General features: G+C 42.7%; 1 protein-coding gene across 2 annotated transcripts in view; it reads right to left on the bottom strand.

Moving 5' to 3' along the window:
• TBXAS1 (thromboxane A synthase 1) overlaps positions 1 to 24,789 on the bottom strand; it is a 243,912-nt gene extending 219,123 nt beyond the window's left edge. Inside the window, exons 1-2 of one of the 2 annotated variants that reach the window (XM_082778122.1) lie at positions 23,992 to 24,789; positions 11,300 to 11,500 (exon numbers count right to left, since the gene is read on the bottom strand). In XM_082778122.1, the coding sequence (XP_082634248.1) occupies positions 11,300 to 11,397 (98 nt within the window). In that variant the 5' untranslated portion in view covers positions 11,398 to 11,500; positions 23,992 to 24,789. Of the gene's footprint in view, positions 1 to 11,299; positions 11,501 to 14,003; positions 14,047 to 23,991 lie in introns of those variants that run through there. The other variant, XM_082778123.1, reaches the window with a different exon arrangement.
• Positions 24,790 to 26,141: the final 1,352 nt, after the last annotated feature.

The following is a 26,141-nucleotide window of genomic DNA, read 5'->3' as shown; positions in this document are numbered from 1 at the left end:
TGAGCGCACAGCCCGCATAGCCTAACGATAGATGCTGGAGTTGCATGCACAGGCTGCAGTTTTTTCCTGAAACTCAGGACAATGTAACTACCACAGAATGAAGATAAACAAGACTAAACCAAGGTGGTGTCATAAAATACATCCAGGGTCAGTAGCTAACATCCCCGTTGTAAAAGTTCTATTGTTTTTACCCAAGGTTACTTCCTTGGCTGCCAGAAGTCATTTGGCTAGGGATGGGATAAGGGGGTTGCTTTGGGGGCTTAGCATGATCTATCCATGGATCAGCTCAGTTATGTTTTGCTTCTCTTCTTAGAAACTGCTTGTTCCTAGTCACACATATATATATACATATGTATACATGTGTATACATACATGTATACATTCAGGCTGTTTACATAAAAACTCTTGGGAGCTATTTGGATGAGAAGCCACAGTATTTTCCCATCAGTTCTAAACCACACTTTGTGAGGAAACAAGAAGAGGCGTTGCCAAGTTTTATCGCTTCCCCCCACACCAGCTCCAAGTTCCTCCAAGTCTCAGAGGCCACTGACTATCCCCCCGCAGGGACAAATGCGACTCCTCCAGGCCCTAGCTGAGGAACATCTGGCTTAGCCCCCCTCTTCCTGTACAGAAGGGAGGAGATGAGCAGCAAGATGCTGCTGAGATAAGAGGCACCTGCAGCTGCCCCTCTGCCAGGAACTCACCTGCAGCTATTCCTGACCACGTGGGAGCTCACAGCGCACTTTCTCTGCCATGTCTTCATCCAGCACCGTCTGCTCTGTTCCATGCCTGATCTACCTCCATGGTGCTGCTGGTCTCACCCCTCTCTACCATGGCTTTTGGCCATTTGCTTGAGCCTCTGAACTGTTCACTAAATAAAAGCAGGAAAGCAAGAGGTGTCAACAACCAAGAACCTTCGACAGGCTAGAAGGGCCACTTCTCATGCCTTCCACCAGACTTATTCCTCCAACAGGCTTGTACCTGGCCACAAAGACACTGCAGCAATAGACACAAGCTCCTCACAGGCACAGGCATATGAAAGCACCTGCAGAGCAGCAAACTTCAAATAAGCCTTTTGGCTGTGTCCTCATCCCCGCCTGTTTATGATGCACTCAGGCTCACTCAGATTATTTCTGCCCCTCATCCTTTCACAGACAATAGCCCGAACCCATTCAGAATAAAGACGTAGCAGCTGCAATTGCAGAGCTCCTTCAGCATATCCTCTTGCATTGCTAAGCTACATGCTATGAAACGACCAAATAACTCTATTAGTAATCTATTTATTAGTAATCTTATTATTACAGGATTGTAGAAGAAAAATAGCGGAGGTAGTATTTTTTGCTTGTTTTCAACGGAGCTGCCACTGTCTGGAGGAAACCTGTGTTCTGCACATACAAAGGCACACACGTATTTCATATGGTGCATTGCAAGCCGCACGGAATAGAAAGCAGCTGGAGGAAAATGGCTATAGAGAAATGGTTCTCTTGGGCATCATCTGTTGATTTGTTTTGTTTATAGAAGGAATGAGATTTTTATCTCTGCTCAAAATATAAAATGCTTCCATGGCACTGAGCTCGCTGCTTGGCTACACTCGCACTCAGGAACGTAAATAAAAAGGGGGGAAGGAGGGAGAAAAGGCTTTACTGCACAAAAGCCCCAGAAATGTCAAAAATTAAGTAGAAAAATGTCCATCAGTGATACAGTCAAGGCTTGCAAGAGGAACTGAGTCACTAGCTGTCATGGAAATGAGGTCCTCCCTACAGTGCTTGTTAATAGCTCACTTCTACTGAAACTGAGGAAGCAGGTTAAGGGACAAACTCCTCAAATCCCAGATCTCAAATTGCAGCCTGCATCCTGGCTGTATGAATAGCCTTACACTGTAAATACTCCAGTCCTTATGGCCTTTGAAGACACAGATTTTTATGGTCCTACAACCACTGTGTACCCAGAGGAATACTCCAGCCTTCCTCCATAACCTTGCTCTGGGGAGGCATCCTCACTCTAGGACTGACACCCAGGAGCTGATCATCTTTCTTTCAACAAGAGAGCTCTGTGTCAGAGTTCACAGTTGATATGACTTCCATTTGTATTAAGAAAAAGTCATATTATCAGGAAAGAAAATAAGTTGTGAAACTGCTAATTAACTACTGCTAATAATTTTAAACTTTAGAAATGTAACTACTGTGCATTGTATCCAAAATATGAAAAATTACCTCAAGTCTACACATTTCTGGTAGACAAAGTTTAAAATACTATTCTTCTGAACTGCAAAGACCTCATGTTATCATAGCTAGTAAGAGTTAACATAAAACTGTGGATCATTTATCTTTGTACTACCTATTCTTGGCTCTTAAGAGGAGATGAGAGCAGGCCAGATATACCTCAAATAACTTTTAGAGACATAAAACAATCCAGGATAGTGGTGCTTTACTCACTGCAATATACTGTCCCTGAGGGTGTTCAAGGAAAGGTTGGACGTGGTGCTTAGGGACATGGTTTAGTGGGTGATCCTTAGGGACATGGTTTAGTGGGTGACATTGGTGGTAGGGGGATGGTTGGACCAGATGATCTTGGAAGTCTCTTCCAACCTTAATGATTCTATCCTTACATAGATGTTCAGCTTCTCAGTGTACCTTCCATGAAACCTATACTGAGATCTCTTGGAGACACTGCTGTACCTCAACCTATGATGTGTATTTCAGAGATTTGTTAAAGTCTTTGGAGAACACGCAAACCACATTGATATTTTAAGAGCTGGAAGAGGGCCCTTGCAGTCCTGACCACCATTTCTTCTCTCACTCTTTTCCTCCTGCTAGCATGCAACATACTTAGCTGTTCCTTCCTCTCCCAGGGTGGCTATATTTCATGTCTTTCCCACATTTCAAACCACGTGCCTCCACAACCTCTTCATCTTGTTATAGCTCTACTGAGAGGGTGTTTACATAAAAGCTCTTTGGAGCTTTTTGGACGAGAAACCACAAACATACATGCACAGATTGCATCAGATTTATTGCTACTGAATAACTTAAAAGAATACTCTGGGTTACAGGTTCAAAACTCTGCCAATAGTTCCCATCCAAGAGCGTTCGAACAGAAGGAGCTTGTGATTGTATAGTTACCAATTACACATCTCTTCTGAAGTCCATTGCCTTTTCATCCTTCCCATATCCCTCAACGGCCAACAAGTATCACAAGGTTTCTGTCAGCTGAAAGGAACTATTCTTTCCAAGGAAGTAGACTTTGCCTGCACAAGCATATAGCCACTGACCCCATGCCCTTCTGCTCCCAACATATATCTCAGTTGAGTTCCTTTACTCCAGCCTCAACTTTCCCAAACATGCTTGGTCTCAATCTCTAACAGCCCCCTTCTACTTAATGTGGAGTCATATCCTTCTGTTCCCAGCCCTTTGTTCCTGTCCTTCTGCAGCCATTGCTGGACACATTCAGCTTCTTTTCCTATTAAAAACAACAACAACCGCCACCAAACAAATATAAGTTTTTGCCCTTTTCACCTGTTTATTGCTTCCTTAGAAAACAATCCCAGACCAACTGTATACATTCTTCAGAGCCATTGAAAGTGTTAGCCATGGAAGAAACTACTATATGGACAATCTCCCATATGTTAGATGGCCCCTGCATTAAAATTCTCATATCCCTGTTGACCTGCAATGTTACTTCAGCCATAGAAAATGCATGTAAAATGAGCAAACAGAGTTTAAAAGAAATGGTCACCAGTTTACGCAATGGTCCATAAAGAAAGGGAACAAAGAGATTGACATTGAACATCATTTTCTCAAACTCATTCACCATTTCTGTGAAATTGAAATAACTGCACTTCCAGACCCAATCCAGAAAATACTTCAACCTTTTTCTGCTGGTGAATTATCAGCAGTTAGCACACAGTGAGCTCACCGAACAGTAAACTTTGTTTTCAGTGGGGAAGACACACAAAAAACAAACCTAGGGAGATAATGGGGAAAAAAAAATCTAAGGGATTCAGGTATGTCATGGGAAACCATTAATTATAATGTCTGAATAATATGTCAATATTGTATTTTAAAATGGTTTTCAGGCAGCTCCGTTAAATACTGTATAAAACTTCACTAAAGAGGAGCAAGACACAGCAGTCAAAGGCGTTAGTTAACAGTGAGCCAGCAGTGAGGACAACACAGACCCAACACTGTCATTGATGAAACCTGATGGAAAGACAAAATGAAACAAAGAATAAAAGGCAGCTTTCTTTTAAAGAGAAATCAGGTGCCCCGAGAGACCTCTCTGAGTCTCAATTCACTGCACAGACACAGCAAGAGACTGCCTCTGCGCAATGGGATGGAGTGTCCCATTGCTCAAGCAGCCAGAGCCTTCTCGCTAAGGTAGATTTTTCATTGCCTTCTTTCCTCCTTTAATTTCAATCCTGTTTGGTGCACCAAGGACAGTGTGTTAAGCTCCTCATGTTCCTCATACAGTCAATAGATGGAGGCAGGAGTTCCCAGAAGTTAGTGCAGAGCACCGAAAATTACAGTGTGAGGTGTCTGCATATTGCCAAGATAAACAAACCAACCTGCCCCAAGCTAAACAGCAGATCAGAAGCTAAACCCAACGTGCTAGTCCAGGAGAGCTAAACAAAACACCAGAGAAGACTCCCAGGCAGGAGCTGCCTGGTGGAGAGGCCAGAGTAATTGCACAGTCCCTTGCCAGTCTCTCCTGTCTATGTAACCCACTTGAGATCAGACCCAGTCCATTCTAGCCCTGCAGGAGGGGAAAGCAGAAATGGGACTGCTTAAGGGCTGGATCCAGCTCCTGTCACCCAGTGGCATTTGCATGCATCAGCTAACCTCACAGCACTCACTGGTTATGCTCCAGTGGATGCTAGATCTGGATACGATGTCAGAAGAGAGAGAGGTGAATATACTTGTTTCATGAAAAGAAGCTAACTTATCCTTGTAGGTATACCTTAGCCTACAATTAACACTATAATCTCCCTGCACTAAAATCCAATTGTGCTTAAGGGATGAGGAATGAAAGTGTTTGGGGAAAAGCAAAAACCATGAGGAATAAATAGGCTGGAGACTGATGCCTTTACACATGTGTTAGGGTAAAGTACCTTTAAAAAAGAAAAAAAAAAAAAAAAAAAAAAGGAAAAAAAACACCACAACCAACAAGCACTTGAGGACCTTCGAATAAACACTACTGGCACTACTGGTCATGCAACCCCTATTTTTTTATTTTTATTTTTTTAATGAACATGAGAGGTCTCAGAGTTGTAATGAAGAGCAGGCAAGCAAGCAAAAAACAAATTTCTCAGCACTAAAGGCTGAACCACCTTTAACAGGATAACAGCGGTGTTACAACTCAGCCCCTGAGGGAACCCCAAAAATAAAGCTGAAGATACAACTGTAGTTCTGGAAGACTGTTTTACCTCTCCCCCAAAATAAAGAACTCTGTTTACTTAAAAGCAGCATAATCAGGGCAGCGAGTGAACCTCATTCTGGATGATCAAATCTACCTTGTTTTCAAAGGAAAAAAGCATTTAGTCATTTGTGGTATGGCACTTGTCCAAATTATAATTTAGCAGCTTATGCTGCTCCTTCTCAGGCTCACCTAGAGATGATTTAGCTGGAAGAGGAGGCCGTATATTGCACAGCTGTGGGATCAAATTATGTTTGACGCGTTAGTGGGAATTCCAGATTTGCTTGATGTAAAGCTGCATGACAAAGACCATTCGGAATCTGTTAGCTTTTTCTGTCATCAACAGCAGTTTGCTGATATTTCCTGTTGAGTCAGATCCTTCTAGCTTCCATAATGGGCCATTTGAATAAAGGGGGGCAGAATGACTTCCACTGACATAATGGCCATTTTAGGAAAAAATAAAAAAGCTGGGGTTAACAGAATATTAAAAAAAAAAAAAAAAAAAAACACTTCCCTGCCTTCTTCCCCTGTGAACCTAATGCTGGAATCAATGCAAACCGAGAAACTACCAAGCTGTAATAGGGGAAGACCCTGCTCCTTCTCAGGCTCACCCAGAGTCACTTGATTTAGGTAAAAGAGAAGAAATCACAGCCTGATAGCCTAAACCTGAAGTCAGCCACTGCTGTGGGAGGGATGCACAAGATGAAAAGAGCTCAGCAGGCAGAGCCTGGTGAAAGTGCAGCCAGAGCCCAGCTGCAGCCCAGGAGCACCAGCCCCTGAGCACTCGCTGTCTGCAAAGCCCTGCTTTCTGACAGCAGGTGAAACAAGCTTGCTTAAACACCTGAGGAGTAGGATGCCTCTCTGAACCTCTCAAGTCAATGAGCCTGACATGAGAGCAGAGCAATGCATCATTACGGATGTGTGTTGGTGCTCCATATCCAGGCTTTGGTTTCCAGACACAGCGGACCTTATAGCACCGTGCCTTTGATGGCTTTAGAGAGAGCTGGAATAGTCTGGGCATACCCACCCACAACCGGTGCTTCTTTCTGAATGGATCCAGGTTTTGTACAGCCTGATGATGGATCTGTCTGGAAGCTATATAAGGATGTGCCAGAGAGAATGACCTCCTCAGCCTAGGCTTGCACTCAAACCATAAGCATAGAGATGTATTTGATCTCAATTTTGCCCAACTCAAGCCCAAACAACAAGGTTCTGCAAAACCTGAGCAGAGTTTTATTTGGAGACAGATATACCTAAGCTTTCTCTTTCATAGCGCTTTCCCAAACCACAGATATGAAGTAATGCCAAACAAGCAATAGCGTTAAAGTCACCTGTATCAAGATACTATGTCCTGAAATTAACTTGTAACTTCTAAAGTGGCCTACTACATATACAGTATCAGCCAGTGAACTCTAACACATTCTCTCCCATGTGCAAGTATCAGCTGCATTTAAGTGTATGCAAATGTCCAGGCTTAAGGACAGATTTAAAAAAGAAGGCTTAGTTTTCATTTTTGTTGATCAGTGGCAGCAAACGCTTTGGGTCAGGATTGCCTTGTTATGCAATGCATGGACAGTGTCTCAACCCAGGGCAACCCAAGTCTCTCGCTGTCTAAGTATTTCTGTTACACAAGTGATCATAAAATTACTTCAATGTAAAAATGGCATCTTTCTGAACAATTTAGCTTTTCAGAAACAGACAAGGACATTAATGGTATATATTTTGCTATGTTTGAAAGCATGCAATTAGACGTGTATCTTACAAACATAAACAAACACCTCCCATCCAACCTCCAAGTTTTTGAAAAAAAACAGGTTTGTTTAGACAAGGGCTTGATAATCCAGTTTGAACACAGGTATCTGAATGCTGTGACAGCTTCTTCATAATGCTAAGCTTATGGTACATTAAACTTTAAAGCAAGATAAACTCCTGCTTTCATTTTATCAAACATCTCCCCAGACAGCAAAAAGAAAGGCACAAAACAATGTTTGCATCTACAACCAAGCATGGGATACCCAACTCAGCATACACTTGAAAGGAAAATGAACAGTATGTTGCAAAGATATACCCCTGTACTTTTCAGTACAGTGGATACAGTCAATTGGTCTAATATCATTAGGATTTGTAAATGTTAACCCCATTCCTACCTTAAGTGTTTGTTTTTATTTCGTGCCTGAAAAAGAACCCTGAGATTCAGAGATTAAACAAATAGAGACAGCAGTCCTTGGAATTGAGAAAGGAATTGCTTTTAGAAGAAACCGATCCAATAATCAGTTTGGCTAGTAGAAATCATAGAGGGTGGGAACAACATAGACATGAGGGTTTTTTGTTGTTGTTTTTGTTTTAGTTTGATTTTTAGTTTGTTTTTAACAGCACTCAGTGTTGTGTCTCTGGTATTACCAGGCTTTATGTACTCAGCCATATACCACCTTTTTGTTCTCAGTAAAGCAGTAAAATTTCATTGTCTACCACAATAGTAAGGAAGTGGCAACTGCCATTGAAGAATCCATGGTATGAGATCTACAGGAAAAGACTTGGAGCCATGGATAGCAAGTAGTAAATATGAGGAGGGAAGTGGACAACTAAGTCCTTCGTAAGTGGAGGACAGCAGGCAGACCTGAGCACATTAGTTACATTAACAGAAGACAGAAAAAGCAGCTTCATGTTTGCTCACCCTGTTCTAAATCCAAAGAGATTGTGTACCCAAAAGCTTCTGTTCTCTCCACTCCCAAAATTAGATCGGCTGACTTAAAAAGCCTCTCCCTATAGCAGATTTAAGGCCATATGGAGGATAAACACAGCTTACAGTCACTGAATTCAGGCTGACACAATACACTACCAGAATCATGTTCGTATTTCACGGATGATGGCATGTAAGAAATCAGGTGTGCTATTAGAGGATATTTTTAAAAGAATCATTGATAATATGAATTGTACCATAAAAAACAGTCTAAGGAATGACCTAAGCATCCAGGTTTCCTCTTAAGACTTGTATCTTCTCCAGAAGTTTATTTTTAAACTGCTACAGCCTCTCCTCCCTTTCCCAACCAACCCTTGCTTCTCCCCCCAATTCATATGACCTCACCTTACGCAGAAATGTGAAGAGATTGGTCTTATCACAACTTAGCAAGATATCACCTGTCAGCTGAACTGTGATAAATCACAGCTGGCCTTACAATGCACACACTAGCAGCTACAGAGGCTTAGCTGATGGGCAGCAACTCAAGGGTGTCATTTGAACCACAGAGTACCATTCATCCACAAAAATCATGCTAAGGAAATAGCTCAATAACATGGCAGTTGACAACACCATGGTAAATCTAACGCACACTAGAATTGTAACAACTCACTTCTCTACCTACAACTGCCTTTTGTTTAGCATGTAAGCCTTTTAAAGCAAAAAAAGGTGGACAAATTGCCTTGCCTTTGTACTCACAAAACATTAGACACGTTAAAACCCTGATCAATCAGAAGTTACTCTCATAACAAACTTTACAACAGCAAATATTAATTCCTCCCTTCCCCTTCTGAAAAGTTACAATGCTGGCAGAAAAAGGCAAGGAAAAAAAAAAAAGAGGGATTCAGAAGTTATTAAAATATGAGAGTAAGGCTTAGAATAAGGAACTTGAGCAGTTATTACTTTATTACTACTTCTGACATAGGTAACACTTGTGTTCTCTAACTCCTAGAAGAGACACACAATTCTGCATGCAATATGATTGTACTAAGAAAAACCTCTAGAATGAGGAACCTGCCTTTCTATCAGCAACCCCTTACATACTCTTTAAATAATTCCTTGAACCCAAGGTTTCAGCTGAGAACAAAGGAGGCTATGCGCATGAGTTGGTTTTAACTCATTCGCTTAAATAGAGCTGCAATATAAAACAAGTTTTATACAAAATAGAATCTTATATGAATAGACTGACAGGTTTGAAAAACAAGCACCACGCTTGTAGATATGCTTCAAGCCACTAACTTTATGTGTTCAGTCATTGCATTTTACTGAAATAAATGGATCTGAATAGCTTGGTCAACCAGGCAAACCTACCAATAAGCCCAAGTATGTTGCCCAAGATGCTTCACTACAAGTTTAAGAAGCAATGCCAGCTTCTCATTGGAAGAGTGGCCTAAAGGCAGCCGTATTTAATAAAGTATCCTAAAACCAACTTGCACCTGCAGATCAATAAGATCAGTTAGTAATAACCACTGACAGGTAAAGGTATAAAAAATTTCTCATCATAAAACTCTAGCTTCCTTTACTCGATGCCTTCACAGAGCTCATCTTCAGCCAGGAAAGGAGAGACACTGAATGACATATCTCTACTGTAAGGCAACTTCCCACCTCGCTCCTAAATTGGACTTTCTGCAAATTATATGGCACATACTCAATTCAGCAGTTGACTGTCCACAGCCAGGAGTCTGGTTCAAGTTTGATTTCAGTCTGCCATTAGATCCAGCTTTGTTTATGTCAAGACCAGATTCTGCACAGAGCTCCCATGTCTTCCCTCCAGTAGGAAGAACAGCCGTCCTTAAAATGCGTCCTAAAGTGAGGCTCTGGAGAAGCGTACACCAGAACACACAGTACATTTGCACAGAACAGTTCTGTTTCTTCACAGACCTCGGCACATCTTGACATTTACTACTGAGGAGCATCAGGCTCTCCCAGCCACCTCACAGGCTGCCAGAGCTCACCAGCCCACGTGCTGCATTTCTGAACTGTGTCTCTGCCTCTGGCCTCTCTCCCACCACTTTAAGCTTACACACATCCACAGGTCAGCAGTTAAACAGTGTGGATTTAATGAAAGATGTAGCCTTGCCATTTTTTTTCCCCCAAATAAAGTTCAAAGTCAGTGTAACTGACTTTTGTGATTATTTGAGCCAGAGTTTTGAGCAGATCTTATTCAGAAAGCAGGCTCATCTACCTACCTGATATGGCAATGCACATCAAATAGAGGCTTGACTTGACTCTTTTTTAATCTCTCTAGACTCTCCCTTAACACACAAGTTGAACAAAGTTTGACAGGATCAAAGAATAAAGAAACATGAACAGAACCGATCCACCACTTACACTGCTACAATGATTGTGCTGAACTCATGGTGCCACCATTATTTTCTTTGAGTTTAGCTTTGGGTTTTATTATGAGGTTCTTTTCCTGCCACTCTCCCTAAAACCTTTTCTCAAACACACATGCAAATGAGGAAAAAAAATAATATATTTCTTCTCCTGACTGGAAAGCAGGATTTGAAAAGGCATTCAAGTAAAACCAGACAGAAAAGCATTCCCAGATCAGCCAATTTAATTTCCAAAATAAATTATCTGGACAGGGCAGTATTCTTCCCCCCCCCATTTCAGCATAGCTCATTGCAATGCTTACTGTGCCTACCAGTAGGGCTGCTGTTATTCTGATTTGTATCTATTACTCAGTGTGGAAAGAAAAAGAGAAGAAATTCAAGCAGCAGTTAAAGTGCCTATAAACCTAAGCCAAGAAAACTGGCAAGTGACAACTGTGCAGCATAGTACAAAGAGCCCAACGAGACCTTGCAACGAGTACTGTTTCTTTCTGACCAGCACCAATGCTCCTGCTGCCTGAAGAAATTAACAAGAAACCAACAGTAATAAGTTCTTAATTTTGATGACAACTTCTGTTAGCAGTTTGTTTGTAAAACACTTAAGGCAAAACATTGCAAGGAGACAGAACTCTCTAAAAAGCAACATGAGTTTTGTGAGCATTCATTTCAACCTCTGCTTCCAAACCTCCTCACCCTCCACATCCCTTCCAGCCAATTATCATCCAGTTTCACCGTGAGAATAGAAGGACTCCGTAGATGTTGGGGGAACTTCGGCAGGCTTTGTGTGTGACGCACGGCCCATATCACTGTTATCACTTACCAGTACAGCAGAACCACGAAGACCACCAGCAAAGCCAGAGTGAGCGTTGTACTGTTCATTTCTGTGGAGGAGAACGCCAGGAGATCTACGAGCTCCATCTTCCTCTGCTACAGTGCCAGCCTTGAGTGGTATGAGTGTGTGTGTGCAGGGGAAGGTCTCCTCAAGAGCTGATAAAGCCTTCCACAGCTATATGATTGACATCTGCAACAAAAACAGGAACCAAGAGAGAGAAATACATCAAGTCAAGCACCAACTGCAAACCTTTCCTGTTCTCATCGACTGCACACTCAGAGAGAAAACTTGAAGGTTTACTGAATGGGTAATACGTAGTAATTCCCCCCCTCCCTCTTGCTGATCGTCATGCCAGTAAATATTTACATATCCACTGCTTAAGACATCAGTGCGGTCAAATAGGTTCTTAGACATCAAGTGTGGGAGACTGGGGAAAATGTGGGAAAAAAGAAAGAGGGGAGGAGAGCCTGACCAGGATACAGATTGCGGAAGAAGAATATAAGACTTGTCAGTGGTGCCCAAAGGATACAAAGAGTGGCATTCTGCAAAGTAGCAAAACCAGAGCATTTCTGCAATAGACAATTTCATTAGCACTAAATCTCCAAACTCGTTATACTTTAAAAAAACCGAAGACAATAAACTTTAAATTTTCACAACTAAAAGGAGGAACTAGGGAAAAGCTCTTCCAATGCTAGTACTACAAGACTCATATAGAAAGAGAAAGTAATGAGCACAAAACCCAACTGCAGCACCGGGCATGTAAGTCAGGTCAGCCGCACCAGTCGATTCACACGTGCAGCACTGTTTGACCAGCTCCTCTCAGGTTCACAGGTATTACAGCACATTTTCCTGGCTCAATGTAGTGCCCCCTTTGGAGGTACCATTAACCAGCCTCTCTGGAGATACAGTACAGGAGTGACCAGAGTATCTGTAGTATCAAGGTTAACATAAATATAAACATTGAAGCACGTCTATGAGAGAAGACCATCAGCCTGTCACACACAAAGTTAGTTAATACCAGTATAAAAAATATTCCAGATTGCAACATGAACTCCTGCAACTTGGGGTAAACACTTGCCCATGACAAAATTCTCTGAAACTACGCAGTATATTGTTTGTTACTTACGAAGATATAAATACCCATATATGCACTGCAGCCTTCCCACATATTCCGTACAGCCTGTTTGAAAGTTAAGGAAACTAAAACTACTCCAAAAACCTAGGTTTGTGAATTACATGGTAACCTTGAAAAACAGTCTGCAACATCTGATTCCCATAACACACCAGATGAAGAGCAGTTTCTTCTCCTACAACCCCAAGATAATAGCTTAGATTTAATGTGCAAGGCTCCTCCAATATCACTGTATTACATTTCCTGCTCTTATCAGAGAAGTTAATAATATAGGTATCAAAAAAGTAAAGTCTCTAACACAATGGAGTTTAATTTTAAGAAGATTTGGCTCTACTCTAACTGAATCACTGCTATTTTGGTTCTCTGGGCTTCACAACTGCATTAATTCCCTTCCATCCTCAGATCCTTGCAGAATAAGTAAAAGGTGGTAACCAGCTCGTCAGCTCCACAGAACAGCACAGCAGATCACAGAAAACCTTGCTTACTGTATTAACATTGCTATTGCTATTCTGGGTCAATAACAGCTCTGCCAGTTTGCGGCTACCAAGTTCTCCAAGAACATTTGCAACAAGATTCAAGACCAGTGACGCAAGGAATTAATCAGTGGGCACAGGCCAATCCCAACCAGCAACTGATCCTGTGGGACTTTAAGAAAGAAAATAATTTTTAAAAGTCAAATAACTATATGCATTAAAGTCTCTTCAAAAAAAAAAAAAAAAAAAAAAAAAAAAAAAAAAAAAAAAGAAAACCAACCACCACAAATGTAGAAGCTAAAAAATAATATTCCCGTTTCACTGTGCTTTCATTTACTTGGCTTTTTAATTAAAGGTCATATTTATCTGCATACAGAAGACTGATACTCTCCTATTCAAGACTGTGGTTGAATTCCTATTAAGTTCAGCAAACACAGAGCCAAGTACAGACCTTGCTTATTTTTTTAAGAATTACACTGGAGACTTGTCCCAGTCACACTGGGAGGTAGGTGGGATGAGCAATTCTTAAACACACACATCTTGAAAGAAACCAGGCTCTCGCATCAGCATCCAATTTGGAAGAGAACACATAATCAAGCACCCAACAACAACCATTGTCATTTTCTGCTGTTGATGTTTGGGGTTTATTTTTAATCCTCAGCACCTGTTTCTTACTAGAGGACTTTAACACGGCACCTCCAGCCATTAAGAACAGTGGCATGTAGCATTATTTCCAAAACCTACCTGGAATACTCGTCACTGCAGACCCACATGTTTGCAGTTACCATCCCATAGTTAAGTACTTCAGCTGCATAAAGAATCAGAAAAATCCATAAAATACTTAGCAGGACAGGGGAAAGGAATCAGGGATGTGGGCAGCAATAAAAATAGGCTATTTATCAGTCCTACGTCCAGTGTCCCCTCTTTCTTTACATGTCATTTACATAAGAAATGCCATTCTTATTAACTAGCTAATAGCACAAATATTTTTCACCAACCTCCCAGCTGTTTTTATGGAGACACATTGAGCAGGCTGATTATAAGGATATTAAGGAACTATGGAGACACACACGAAGTCCTCACTAACCGCATGCTGAAGGAAGCCAGAGATAAGCAGAAGTGGAAGTAGCCTTTTCCTGTCCATCTCCTATGAGTCAGCAGCACTATCTGCATTTGCTTTCACATGGCTTCTTTCGAGATAATATCGACCAAGGTTCACAGCTCCTTGATGTGGTGTCATCGGAGCTCTTCTCTTCTGCAGCAATGAAAGTCCATAGATTTCCACCTCATTCAATGCAAACTTATGCTCAAGATACCCATCCATCCTTTCTTCCCCAGCACTGCCATAACCGCAGACTTGGAGCTCCCCAGTGAAAGTCAGTCCTACAAGACAGAAGCAGCTCTGGCTGTTCAGGATTGAACTTCAAGCTTGCACACATGTTCACAGCAGTAAATATTAAAAAGGGAAGTGCATTAGTGCATTCAAAGTATGAGCAGCTGAAGTGCTCCTCAACTGATAAAGAAAAAAAAAAAAAAGGCATTTAGAAAACCCAGGTTTTCCAGGAAGCATTCATACATTAAATTCCTGTCCATTCTAATTCCAGGAATAATTTTTATAAATGCTCTTCCAAAACAATGCATTTCAACTTCAAAATTAATACAGGCATGGCAGTGAGCCTCAGCAATGCTTGACGTAAACAAATTATCACTCAGACAAGAAATATAGAGCTTATTAAAAAAGCAGGATTATAGGCCTTCTCAGAAGACCTAAATCATGTTAAGGATTTTGACCAGTCTTCAAAGCATATCAAACGGAAAATGTACTTTCATTTATTTCAGAGGCTAATGGCTAACCAGCTAGACTAACCACGAGCTCTTGCTAACGACCAAATTCAAATCCTCTCATGCTATTCTACTTCATCTGTTTTAGGTCTATAATAATCTAATTAAGGCTGAACCACACCAACTTTACCATAGATGAAGGAAGTCCAGAAAGGTGTTAAGCTTAAATTTTATAGCAGTTTCTCTCTACAGAAATTTGTAGCATAGTCCTCAGATCAAGGAAGTCTGTTACACAGACAGCTTAGCCACAAAATACTGCAAATGAAATACCACAGAACAGCTTAAAAAACATGAGATTAATCAGAAACCAGTTTACATATAAGCTTTAACAAAGCCCATGTACAAAACTGTATAAGTATATATGATATTAATTTAAAGACAAAAACCTTTCCAAAGTAAAAATGAATTCTTAACCTTTTTTAAGGTAGACCAATCAAAAAGATCAAAGGTACATTTCTCAGAGTTTTTTGTATATATTTAAAACGACCTTAATAGCCAAAGTACTGAGAATATTAATGTGTTAGAGCAGAGGGATTTACATCTGGCTTGTATGACTCCATTATTGCTATCCAGGCTTAAGGACTGACCAAGCAGATTAATCAGGTGGTCTTAACCTCCCACATGAGAAACGATGACAAACTACTCAATGGACAGACCACCAAGGCATCAGAGTCCACTTATAAAGATCCTGCTCTGCATTCAAAAAAGACAGGAGCACTGAAAGGACACCGCAGACTTATGGAAGATTCTTGAACCACCTTGAATAAAATCGCTCCAATGAACTGGATCTCCAAAAGGCCTACACTGCAAGTGTGAAACCACGCTGAGGAAGCTGCTTTCATGACGCTTCCTACCGAGAAACATAAAGACAGACTTTTATACTTAAATTGTTTCCCAAAGTCAGAACCTGGCTATGTTAAACTAACTGCTTCTCAGAAAACAGGAACCCAACTTAAAATTCTAGGAAAGCTGAAATGCAACCTTGCACTTTACTAACAAATTTAAGCTTAGACGACTAAAAGTTTTGGTACTTCAAACTCAGTCAATATCACAGGGGCTAAAAAACTCATTATGCTAACTAAATGTAGTGCCACTGCACTAAGTCCTCTCTAAAGCAACAAGCTGTGAGATATCCTAGTTATTTCAAAGAACTCCACTTAGAAATAGCACAGATTTTGTGGTCAAAAGGAATGACAGTTTCTTCCTCTTGCTGTGAGAGCTTGGAATGAGTTTCTAAAATAAAGTTACCTTTGCTAATAGTGACATTAAGGTCTTGCAGCCCCAGTGAAATTTCAGAGAAAGCAGAAATTAATGTAACATCTGCTGCCCATGTCCAAGCATTTCTAAGCAAATTGACATTATTAAATAATCTCTAACTTGTTTATATTTCTATAGTTTGCTTTAGAAACATTGATTGATTCAAGCAATCCTATAATTTCATTACCCTATAAAGTTGACTGCAGATAAGTAAGGATTTATGTTCATGAATCAATAGTTCCACGCTGATAGCAAAAGCCAAAGCACCCTGCCTAGACTAGTCTTGTAGTAGCACAAAGCCACATTAAGTTTGCCTTCGTAACAATATCGTGATAAGAATCAGTAAGTTATAATTCCTTGTATGAAGTTCGGTTTTTAAACACCAAGAAAAATGTCTAACTTTCTACGACTGAAAAGCTACTTCAGATAGCAAACTCAAGGCTTGAATTCTCCAAGCTGCGTTTTAGTGCTGAACCACAGATCGAAAGAATGTGAAAAACTTAACAGAAGCACTGTGTTCTATAATTTAATTAACTAAATCGTGCTTATCAACTTCTCTTTCACCCACTAGCCCGTGGAATCGACACCAAAACATACAAAGCCCAGTCCTTTTCTGTGCTTTGCAGATAGGAAGATATAGAACACTGGTTTTCTCCAATTAATGGAAACACTTTGAGAGCTCAATGTGCTCTGTAGCTACTACATCCCCCACCTTACCTCTCCAGTTTGCAGTTCAATAATTTTATTACGGAATCTTTCAATAGGATACAAAGAGATTCCTTTAGAGAAAGATTACATGCAGCCTCCTTAAAAGGGGCAGCAGCTTTGGAGGCAATTAGCCTCAACGTTGCACTGCTCTGCGCAACCTGGCTCCTGAATTGCCAGCTGGAGAAATCCCGGCCTTTGCATCCTTCTAGTCATCCTAATGGAAGGAAAGAGAGTGCAAAAACAAATAGCATGGACTAGGGGAAGAACAGCAGCTGTGAAGAGGCAGGTTTGAGAGTGCTGTCCCAGGGCTGCTGCAGGGGGACCACCGCCACCATCTGCCCTGCGTTCTGCTTGGGAAAAGGACAAGTCAACTGTGTGCTTGTATTGCTCGCTATCTCTCTCTAAAGCACCAGAGTTTAGGAGACAGGAGGGGAGCAGAGGACAACCTCCACCTCGACCAGCCCGTACCAACGGGTGCAGCCCCAGAAAGCTGAACACAGCAGGGAGGCCCACCAAGGGCCCCAGCACACCAATGACCCCAGCACACCAAGGGCTGAGCCAGGACTTGGGGGCCACGCAGGGGTCCAATCAGAAGCAAAAAGGGCTAGAAAGGGGGTTGCAACATTTGCCCAATCTAGGGGACAGGGCTGGAGACAGGCTTTCTTTGCTGTAAGGCCACGGTCCACACAGGAAGGAGGGCTGGAAACGAGCATACCTCCAGCTGGCCTCAGGAAGAGCTGAACCCCCAGGTCTGAATTTCAGTGGGGCTCCTGTGCAGGGGGTGATGGGGCCAGTGGTGGGGCCTCAGGTAAAGCCACTCAGGATTATTAAGACCTACGAGTGGCCTCAGGGAATTGGCAGGCTCAGTACTAAGGCCTGGAACAGGTGAAAAGATAATGACAGGCACAATGACTTTCTTTTATTTAAAAGAATACATTCACTAATAGTGCGCCTTTATCAATACCTTGTCAGAGCTCAAAATAACAAAAAGGGGAATGTATCAAAAGTCTCAAAAACCTTGAATCTCAGATGAGGAAAGCAACCATTCTTCACCCTAGGTCTGCCACTATTTTTTCAAATAGCATGTGCTTGTAGAAGAAGCCCCACAAATGTGAACAGAGAGTATTCCCATGGGTTAAGGCCTTCAAGCTGACTAAGAGTGGTAGAATCAAGTCCCAGCTGGGAACTGCAGACAGTATCAGCTCTGCCTGTGTGCATTATCTCTAACTGTCTAACATCAGAGTGATTGGATGCAATTAACCCTCTGAGATGAATAAGAAAGCAAAATGAAAGAGCAAAAGAATGTACAATGGATTAGACGATATGAACATAACAAAAAAAGGCCAGGCATTACAATTCAGGCACTACCACCAGCTAGTCTCACCGCAGAAGAGGAGGTAAACTGGCACAAAGGAAAAAGAAAGGTCAAATCAAGCAAGTCAGGCTATTGCTATTGCCACTGTAATGGTTTTCAAACTTCAAGAAGCCCAGAAGCTATTAGTCTACATCCACCTGTAGAAAGGAAATACAACTAAGCAACTGCAAACAGACTCAGCCTGACAGTTCAAAGCAATCACTAAGGACAACCCCAGTTCTTCAGCATCTCTTTAGCAGTATCCACAGAGCCTCTCCTGCAGGCTGCAAAAACAGCTGTTCATGGGGAACGGGAACTTCTCCAGCAGAACACCCGCTGCAGGGTTTGGTAATTCTGCTCTGGCTTTTGTAGACAGGCAGAGGGAGCTTGCTGTCCTGTTGCCTCTCTTGCTTTTGAAGATGTTCCCCATGGTAAAAATTTCAAAATACCAATAACTGTGGTGTGAACAATCCTGTCAGATTATTTTCAGATGGCCCTGATAACACAAAAGGTATGATACACTGGAACACACAGAGCTGTGGCAAGAAGATTGTGTTTGGCAATAATAATAAAGCAATATAAAGAACATTGAAAAGCTTTGACTTTTGCCCCATATCCAGGGGATATTCTCTACCTAAATTCATGCATGATATGATGAATGATTCTTGGTAGATCATGCCCAATATTCCCAAAGGCCTTCTTACCCATATGAAGGGAGCACAAACAACTAACATACAAATTGCAGCCCCTTAAATACTACAGAAGGGCAAATGTAACATACAGATGTTTTTACTCTAGTTCAGCCTTTTGTATCCTCCCATTCTTTGCTTTTTTTTTTTTTTTTTTTTTTACTGCAGGCCTTTCTGCTGGCCTCTTGTACACTAATTCACCAAATCAGAACTCCCTTTAGCTCCCTCCCACTCATTCTCAGCAGATATGTTGTAACACACGCATGCATAACTGGTGAGGGGGCAAAAGTAAAAAAAAAAAAAAAAAGTGAAGAAAAAAAAGTGAAAAACAAACTTGCACAACAACAAAACCAGCATTTCCAGATTTTCAGTTCTTCCTGCAACTCTTGGCTAAGCTGGTGTTTTTATTGTTTTTGGCTTTGCTAGAGCACTAGTTCTTCATTTGTGCAATTGTGGCAAATACAGGTTTTACTGGGGGCAAAAAGGGTCAACCCCTCACAGCAAGGAAAACGATGTTCCAAAGCTGTGAAATTCAAAGTATCAGGACTAAAATACTAATTAAGCTATTTTAATTGCTCAATTAAAAAATGCATGATTTTCCTGCAGTCTCATGAATCTAAGAGTGAATTTGTGATTTCTGAATGCTTGAGGTTAGCAGTACTTCCAAAAGGCCATGAACCCAATAAGCTGACCTGTTAGCCATGGGAAGAGAGGTTAAGTGGAAGACTAAGTAAGGTGAGATGTGAGTTGAAACAGCAAGAAGAATTTAGTCTCACTAAGATTTCAACCCTGTTGATGCTCATGCTAACTTGCTCCCTCATACTGATGCACAGACAGGATTTGAGCATAAGGTTCACAGTGAGCCCAGCCTCCTACCTCCTTCCTACCTTCTGCTGCCTTCTACCAGCTGGCAGATAAGCCTGGACTTAAACTGCGGCTGGCCTAATGCAAACAGGACATAGGTATTCTTCTCAGTTTCGCTGTAATATCAAAAAAAAAAAAAGAACATGGAAAACACCTTTTAGCCATCATACTTTGTCTTTTTACTGGCTGCTGATCAAAGCTAAGGTTCAAACTGGAAAAACCATGGCCCTGTGACAATCTGAGAGGACAGCCTTGTATTCGCCAAAGAGCCTAACAAAGTCTTCAAGCTCCAAGGGTTATGTGGTTGGTTTTTTTTTGTTGTGTGTTTTTTTTTTTTTTTTTTTTTTTTTTTTTTTAGCAATTCTTAGAAGTTTCTTTCTATTCTGAACATGCTGCTGCTTTCTTTACCTTCAGCCAATTAAGTCCAACAAGCTCAAGCGAGCAATTGCAATGATAAATCGGCTCTAGTATGAACACGGCCAGCAGCCCTGGCAACTGTCCACTTTTAACTTCAGCTCTTCTCTCTCACTATCCATTTTTGAAGTGTTCATTTTAAGTCAGACCACCGCTACCTGCCAGCGTTGCCCCCTCACCCAGTGCTCACGGTTACCTCACAAAGCAACCAAACTGGCACAGTGGGACATCGGGCCCGGCAGCCCTGTAGCTATCAGCCAAATTTAAACAAGGTGCTAGCTCTGAGAGTCAGACCTGTCAGACACGCACGAGCAGCTACCTCCCTGTCCCAGGTATGCAGGAACTGCTGCATGTGAATAATACAGCGAGACACTTTTTGCTGAAGTAAAAGTCCCATGCAGATACCCCAGTGGTGTGGGGCACCTCCTGGAGGCCCAGCTCTGCCCGTGGCAGTTCAGGCTACCAACAGCAACCACCCAGGTGCCCTGCAAAGGAGCTGGACTAATTAGGCCAGGGGCAATGGGATGTTATGATGAACTTCAGTTTATTTACCTTACCCTAGTAAGCAGAGTGACACACGAATGCAAGATGCCAGATGGAGTAAGCTGGCTGGAAATGGAGAAATGCCCGGGGTTTCAGGAGGGACCTGTATTTATGCAAGACTAAAAGCTGAGGGCAGGAACAGCAGAGACATACAGGATGAAGGCCTCGCCGCACTTTCGATGAGGTACAATATCTGCTGGTCATCTTTGCCTTGATTTCCAAGGCAAGTCTGTGAAGCAGTGAGGCATCACAGGAGGGAGGCGAGTGCTCCTGGGGCCTTGCAGTGCACATGGGGTTTTCATGTCACAGCCAGGAATGATGCAGCTATAAGTCTGGCAGAGGTAGAGGCACTGCCCTTGTGTGGTGCTCACAGCTCTCGGGGTGGAGAGCACCAACTCTAAGGGTAAAATATTGTTTTTCTCTTAGTATATGTAACTCCAATTAACCTTATTGGAGCATTGTGGGTACACTGAGAAGATTACACTCCTTAATGTGCAGTTACAGCTGTATTGTAAATGCAACATTACATGTTTTCTATTATGGTTCAAGACCGCTATGCTCTTCAAGACTGTTATAAACCTCAGAAAACAGGGGTTTATAATAGAAACACTGAAACACTCAACTCTAAAAGCCCCGGCAGAGAGGAAATATAGCTATAAATTCAGCTTCTGTTTTCCAGCATATACATTGACAAGGTATGAATAATATGTATTTCTCCACTTAGAACAGACATATGTACACATCGCTCAGGGTAACCTTTGCTGTAAAAGTGGAGGATGGAAAGAGCTCAAAGTGAAAAGAGCAACCTTTTGTCTTGTCTTTTACAGAATCACTACAATTGCAATAATGACATAAAAACAACAATTGAAATTTAGTAGCCTGTGCTCTATGGCTGGATTCTGAATACTTTTTTTTTTTTTTTTTAAGGGTGGGTTATATTTTTGCAGCCAGTGAGAAGAAAAGGATACCTCTCCCCCAAGTCCCTTCAGACTCCTTATTTTGAAAAGAATTGGCAATTTGGATACTACTCAAATGACACTGCAAATCACCTCACTACCAATTGCAAGTATATCAGTCCTCTAATACATATTTTTGGTCCCTAGCATCTTAACACAAGCAAGGAGCAAAATTTGGACTAGCAATTACAGGACCTGATAACATAAAAGGACACCAATCTGTTTGGCAAGAGAAAGATGGGCAGGCAACCGTGCTATTATTGGGGCTGTGACATTTGGGAATTTCTTCAGATATTAATAGCAACCACAGAGGTGGGTCAATATAATACCATTAGCCACATCACGCTGTTTGACTTCTGATATGTACCGGGAAAGGAAAACAAAACTGACACAATTGCTTTTTGTGCAGCACACTGACGACAGATGCAACAGGGAAATTCATGCCTGTTTAAACGTTGCAGGTAGGGCTGGGGGGTTCATGCTTATTGATGGGGTAACCCTCACCTCCAGGAGGGAGGCAGGAGAGGCACCCACTGCTCAGGGCTCAGTGCAGCAGGATAACCCACCACCATCACGCTCCTCTTCCTCCAGCAGCTGCCCTGCCCCGGGGTTTCGGTGGTACCCTGGCCATGCCTCTGCTCTGGAGACAGAGCTGCTGGTTCTGCAGTGCTCTTGTTACCCAGGTTAAGTTGACACAGGTGGTGTCGGCACATAGGGAAATGCCCGAAATGCAAAGAGGCTGTAGGCAAATATGGTTTTGATATTAGAGCTACTCACGTTTGGGAAAGGTTCTTGAATGTGTATGGGATGCTTTCAGGTTCAGTGCCACTGCCCCAGCAGATTATTTTCTATTACATACACATTAGCAGTGTCTGTTACTGTAAACAGTGAGAACATTGGGTACACCAGAAGCCTGTGAGGTGTATGAAACACTTCAAGTGAGAAGAAATCCAGGAGCCCTCCCCACACCAGCAGCTGGATTTTAGGTAACGGCACTTCAGTTTGGCACTTCTTGCCAGTCCCTCTGACATTAGCTACAGCATCCTCATTTTAGATGTATAACCCCTCCTTGTGGGTAAGCCTTCAGGAGCACTGTGCTTAATGTTTCTGCCCTCATTTGATTCATGAAGGGCACCTGCTCATTAGCTGTGTGCTTTCTACCTTTCCATACCACAGCAGCCCATGGGGTAGAGCCCAGCCCGCCCAAAAGCCATACCTCCACATCAACCTCAGAGCAGGAGGGGAATTGCCTCATCATCCAGACCTGTTCAGCATTTGGCAGCAGCTGTGGAGATTAATGGCAAGGCTTCTTTATTACCATTAAAAGGGCAACACAGTTCTCAGCAGAACTGAGAGCTGTCTCTTGCATCTTCCTTTGGGTGGGATCTTCACTAGGACTAACTCCTGTCTGTCTCCACTTCATTTAAATAGTCTTGCAACAGCAGCCTTAACTAAAAACATCCACTCTGGTCCTACATCATGCCCACTGCCTGCTGTGCGACCCCAGAAGCAGGAGCTATGAGCCCAGTCCCTGTCCACACAGTGTATGTTCAACCCTGGAAGGCCCACAGAGCATCCTTGTGCCAAGGATTCCCAAAACTCTGCAGCAAATTTACTCGCAGGTGTTAGGACCAACGGCAAGGCTGGACCAGATCCCCAGGAAGCCACCTGTCAGAGGACCACCACCAAAAAGCTCGGGAGTGTTTTACCTCAAACATGAAGTACACAAAGCTGCTTATCCTCCCTGCACTGTCCTGACCGCTGCTCTGTTTCGCTGAGTGGCAGGATGAAACCAAAGCGTTTCCAGGAATTTCTCCTGCTGACCGTGGTGATCTGCACAGCCTGAGAATGTCAGTTGCCTACTGCTCAGCCACCCTGCAGCAAACAGCAGGAACGCTGGAACAAGGAAATATGCACAGGCAAATGCTCTCACAGCCGCTTAACCAAAATTTGTGTTTGGCTGTTTCTTTCTAGTTATACATAGGAAGTCAAGATAAAAGGAGAAAAAGGAAAAATACAGGGGAGAAAAAAAAAAAGTGGAATGAGAAAAGCAAGCTTAAATTCAGCAAGAAATTGGATGTCATAAGACCCTTATTCACTAGATCTCCAGTCCCTGTAGGGAGTGAGATTTCTTCCCCCGCCTTCTTCTAAGGCTGAATGAATATTTATCCCTGCTAACCTTCACCCAGCGGAGCCAGCAGCCGCACTTCCAACCACAGCTGCAGGGGAGAATGGCATCCCTGTGCAGCGGCTCCCACGTGCTAGCACTGCAAACGCTTCCCCGAGCCAACCCAAATAAAGCCGGCTCGCCCAACGGCGTGCCACAAGGGCGAGATGGCAAAACCCGCCGCCCAAAAAACGCACCGCCCGGACAGCCAGCGGGGCAGCGGGATTTACAGCCCCCCTCCTCCTCTTCCAACTCCGCAGCAATCACTGCAGGATCCTTACCTTGACGTGTCTCCTGTGCCTCTTCCAGCGGTTCCTGGTCAGCCTGCGAGCCAGCAGCTGCACTGCACCACCCCAAAGGGAGCGGTGGAGCACGTAGTCATCCTGCCTCGCACCCAGCGGACAGGTGCTTGGAAAGCTGCCCCCGGTGCGGTGGCAGGGCACAGCCCGCGGGACTACAACTCCCAGAAGCCCCCGTGCCTCTCAGCCCTTGCCTCCTGCTGCTGCCCCTCGCCACGCACTGTGGGGGTTGTAGTTCCTTGGGACGTGCAGTGCCCCTCGCTCCGTGCCCTTGCTTGGTGCGTGGCTGCGTGGGGAAAGGAAGCAGGCACTCTGACACCTATAAATATCTTTATTTTAAACACATATATACACACGTGCACACAAAAGCAAGAATCAGCAAGTATTTTTTGTCAACAGTAAGGGGAAAATGGGAAGTTTGTCTACCTTTTTTTTTTTTTTTTTTTTTTTTTTTTTTGATTTTGGTTTGCTGGGAAGGGAAGGGGAAAAGGAGTGAAAAAACGATCGTAAGCAAGTATTGCCAAATAACTTGCAAAATCAGATGGGAGAAACTCAAACGTTCCCATACGCTAATTAGTTAATGACTGGCCTCAAGCCTTCAAACGTGCCCGTACTTAACTGTATCCTCCACTGAAGTGAATGCAATTGAATCTCATACTCCAGTTGTTCCAGAAACTCGAGGCCTCTAGAAATTATAAGCATGGCTTAGTAATGGTGAGATTTTAGAAGTAATTAAGGGCTTATCCACAGTGGGAGTTGCTGCACAGAAGCCTCGCTTGCGTAACTCCCCTCCCCTGTGCTGGACATGTATTTCTCACTCAGGCTGCTTTATTCTGCATTTGTTTGCACCATTTGGGCTTTCAGCTCGCAAGTTACCCTTGCCTGAATTGACAGACTTGTGCAAGGTGAGCCTAAACTGCATGTTCTATTTTAGCATGTGTCTGAGCCTTTTTTTAGGCATTTCTCTCCAAAGCTAGGTATTTCTTTTGAAGACCAGAAGTGAACTTTCTCACACAATCTCTGCTGTCCTCAATTTGAGAGATCTATAGGAACACTAAGTGCCCTGAGACCCACAAAAAAACCCCTTTGGAAGCATGGCCCTATTTGCATGAGTAGGATCAAAGTATTTGTTTTTCTTATTCCGAGAGGAGGGCTGTGCAGAGGGGAGAATGCTCTCCTTTCAAAGCAAAATATCCTCTCAGTAATTACTCCTTGTGCACAGCGAGTTTTAATGATACTTTGTGGAGAGCATACATAAAACTTATAATCTGTCCAGAGTATAGTCCAAGCTTTAAAGTTTTGCCCAAGTTTTATTAATTGCACATGCATCAAAAATGTGAGTAACGTTAATGCACAACCAGCCAGAAAAGCTCTTCCAAGACCAGTAGTTATTAAGCTCATGGATATACGAACAGCTTTCCATTATCAGAGGTAAAGAGGAGGAGAAGAAAGGGTTGTTTTCCTAGATAATGGAAAATAATAATACAGGAGCGATGCAGGAGGTCGTACCACCCAGACAGGTGGTACCCAGGAAGACCTCTTAGCTTCCACACAGCACCACACAGCTGGCTCTGTGCAGTTGTATGGCGATGTTCCCACACCAAGAAGACATCCCAGAGCCCGGGACGTGATGCGGAGGCACACAAGGAGTCCTGCCAGAAGTGCAAAGGACCCACAGTGCTCCTGGACCCATACACAAGCCATGGCTTGTGGTGCTGAGACCACGCAGGGCTGGTGGGTGGCCGCAGGACGTCTTCGCTCCAGCCAAGCCACCAAACTACTGCTGGAGTCCTCCTGGCGCAGGGAAGGGTTTAGCTGCATGGCAAGGCGCTGCATCTCATCTTGTACTTCCAGAACAAGCTGGCACCACACAAACGGCAGCCTTAGTCCATAACCTCAATAAGCCTTCCAGGATGATTAAGATTCTACAGTATGCGACTCTTAAAAGTAAGGTTTCATAGACTTGCTAGAAATATGTGAGTTCTGACCTGGCACTTTTCATTCTAATTTTTCTGAATAATCTTTTTTAATGCAGGTTTAGAAAAGAGGAAGAAAAGAAAAAAAGAGTGTGTTCTTTTGACTTCAGTTCAAGTTCAATTGATACAAAATCTATTAATCATTGGCATGCAATT

This window comes from Aythya marila (genome assembly GCF_965140915.1).
Source record: "Aythya marila genome assembly, chromosome: 1".
In the NCBI taxonomy this organism is placed as follows: Eukaryota; Metazoa; Chordata; class Aves; order Anseriformes; family Anatidae; genus Aythya; species Aythya marila.
The sequence above is the reverse complement of the archived record's forward strand: the minus strand, read 5'-3'. Positions and strand labels throughout refer to the sequence as shown.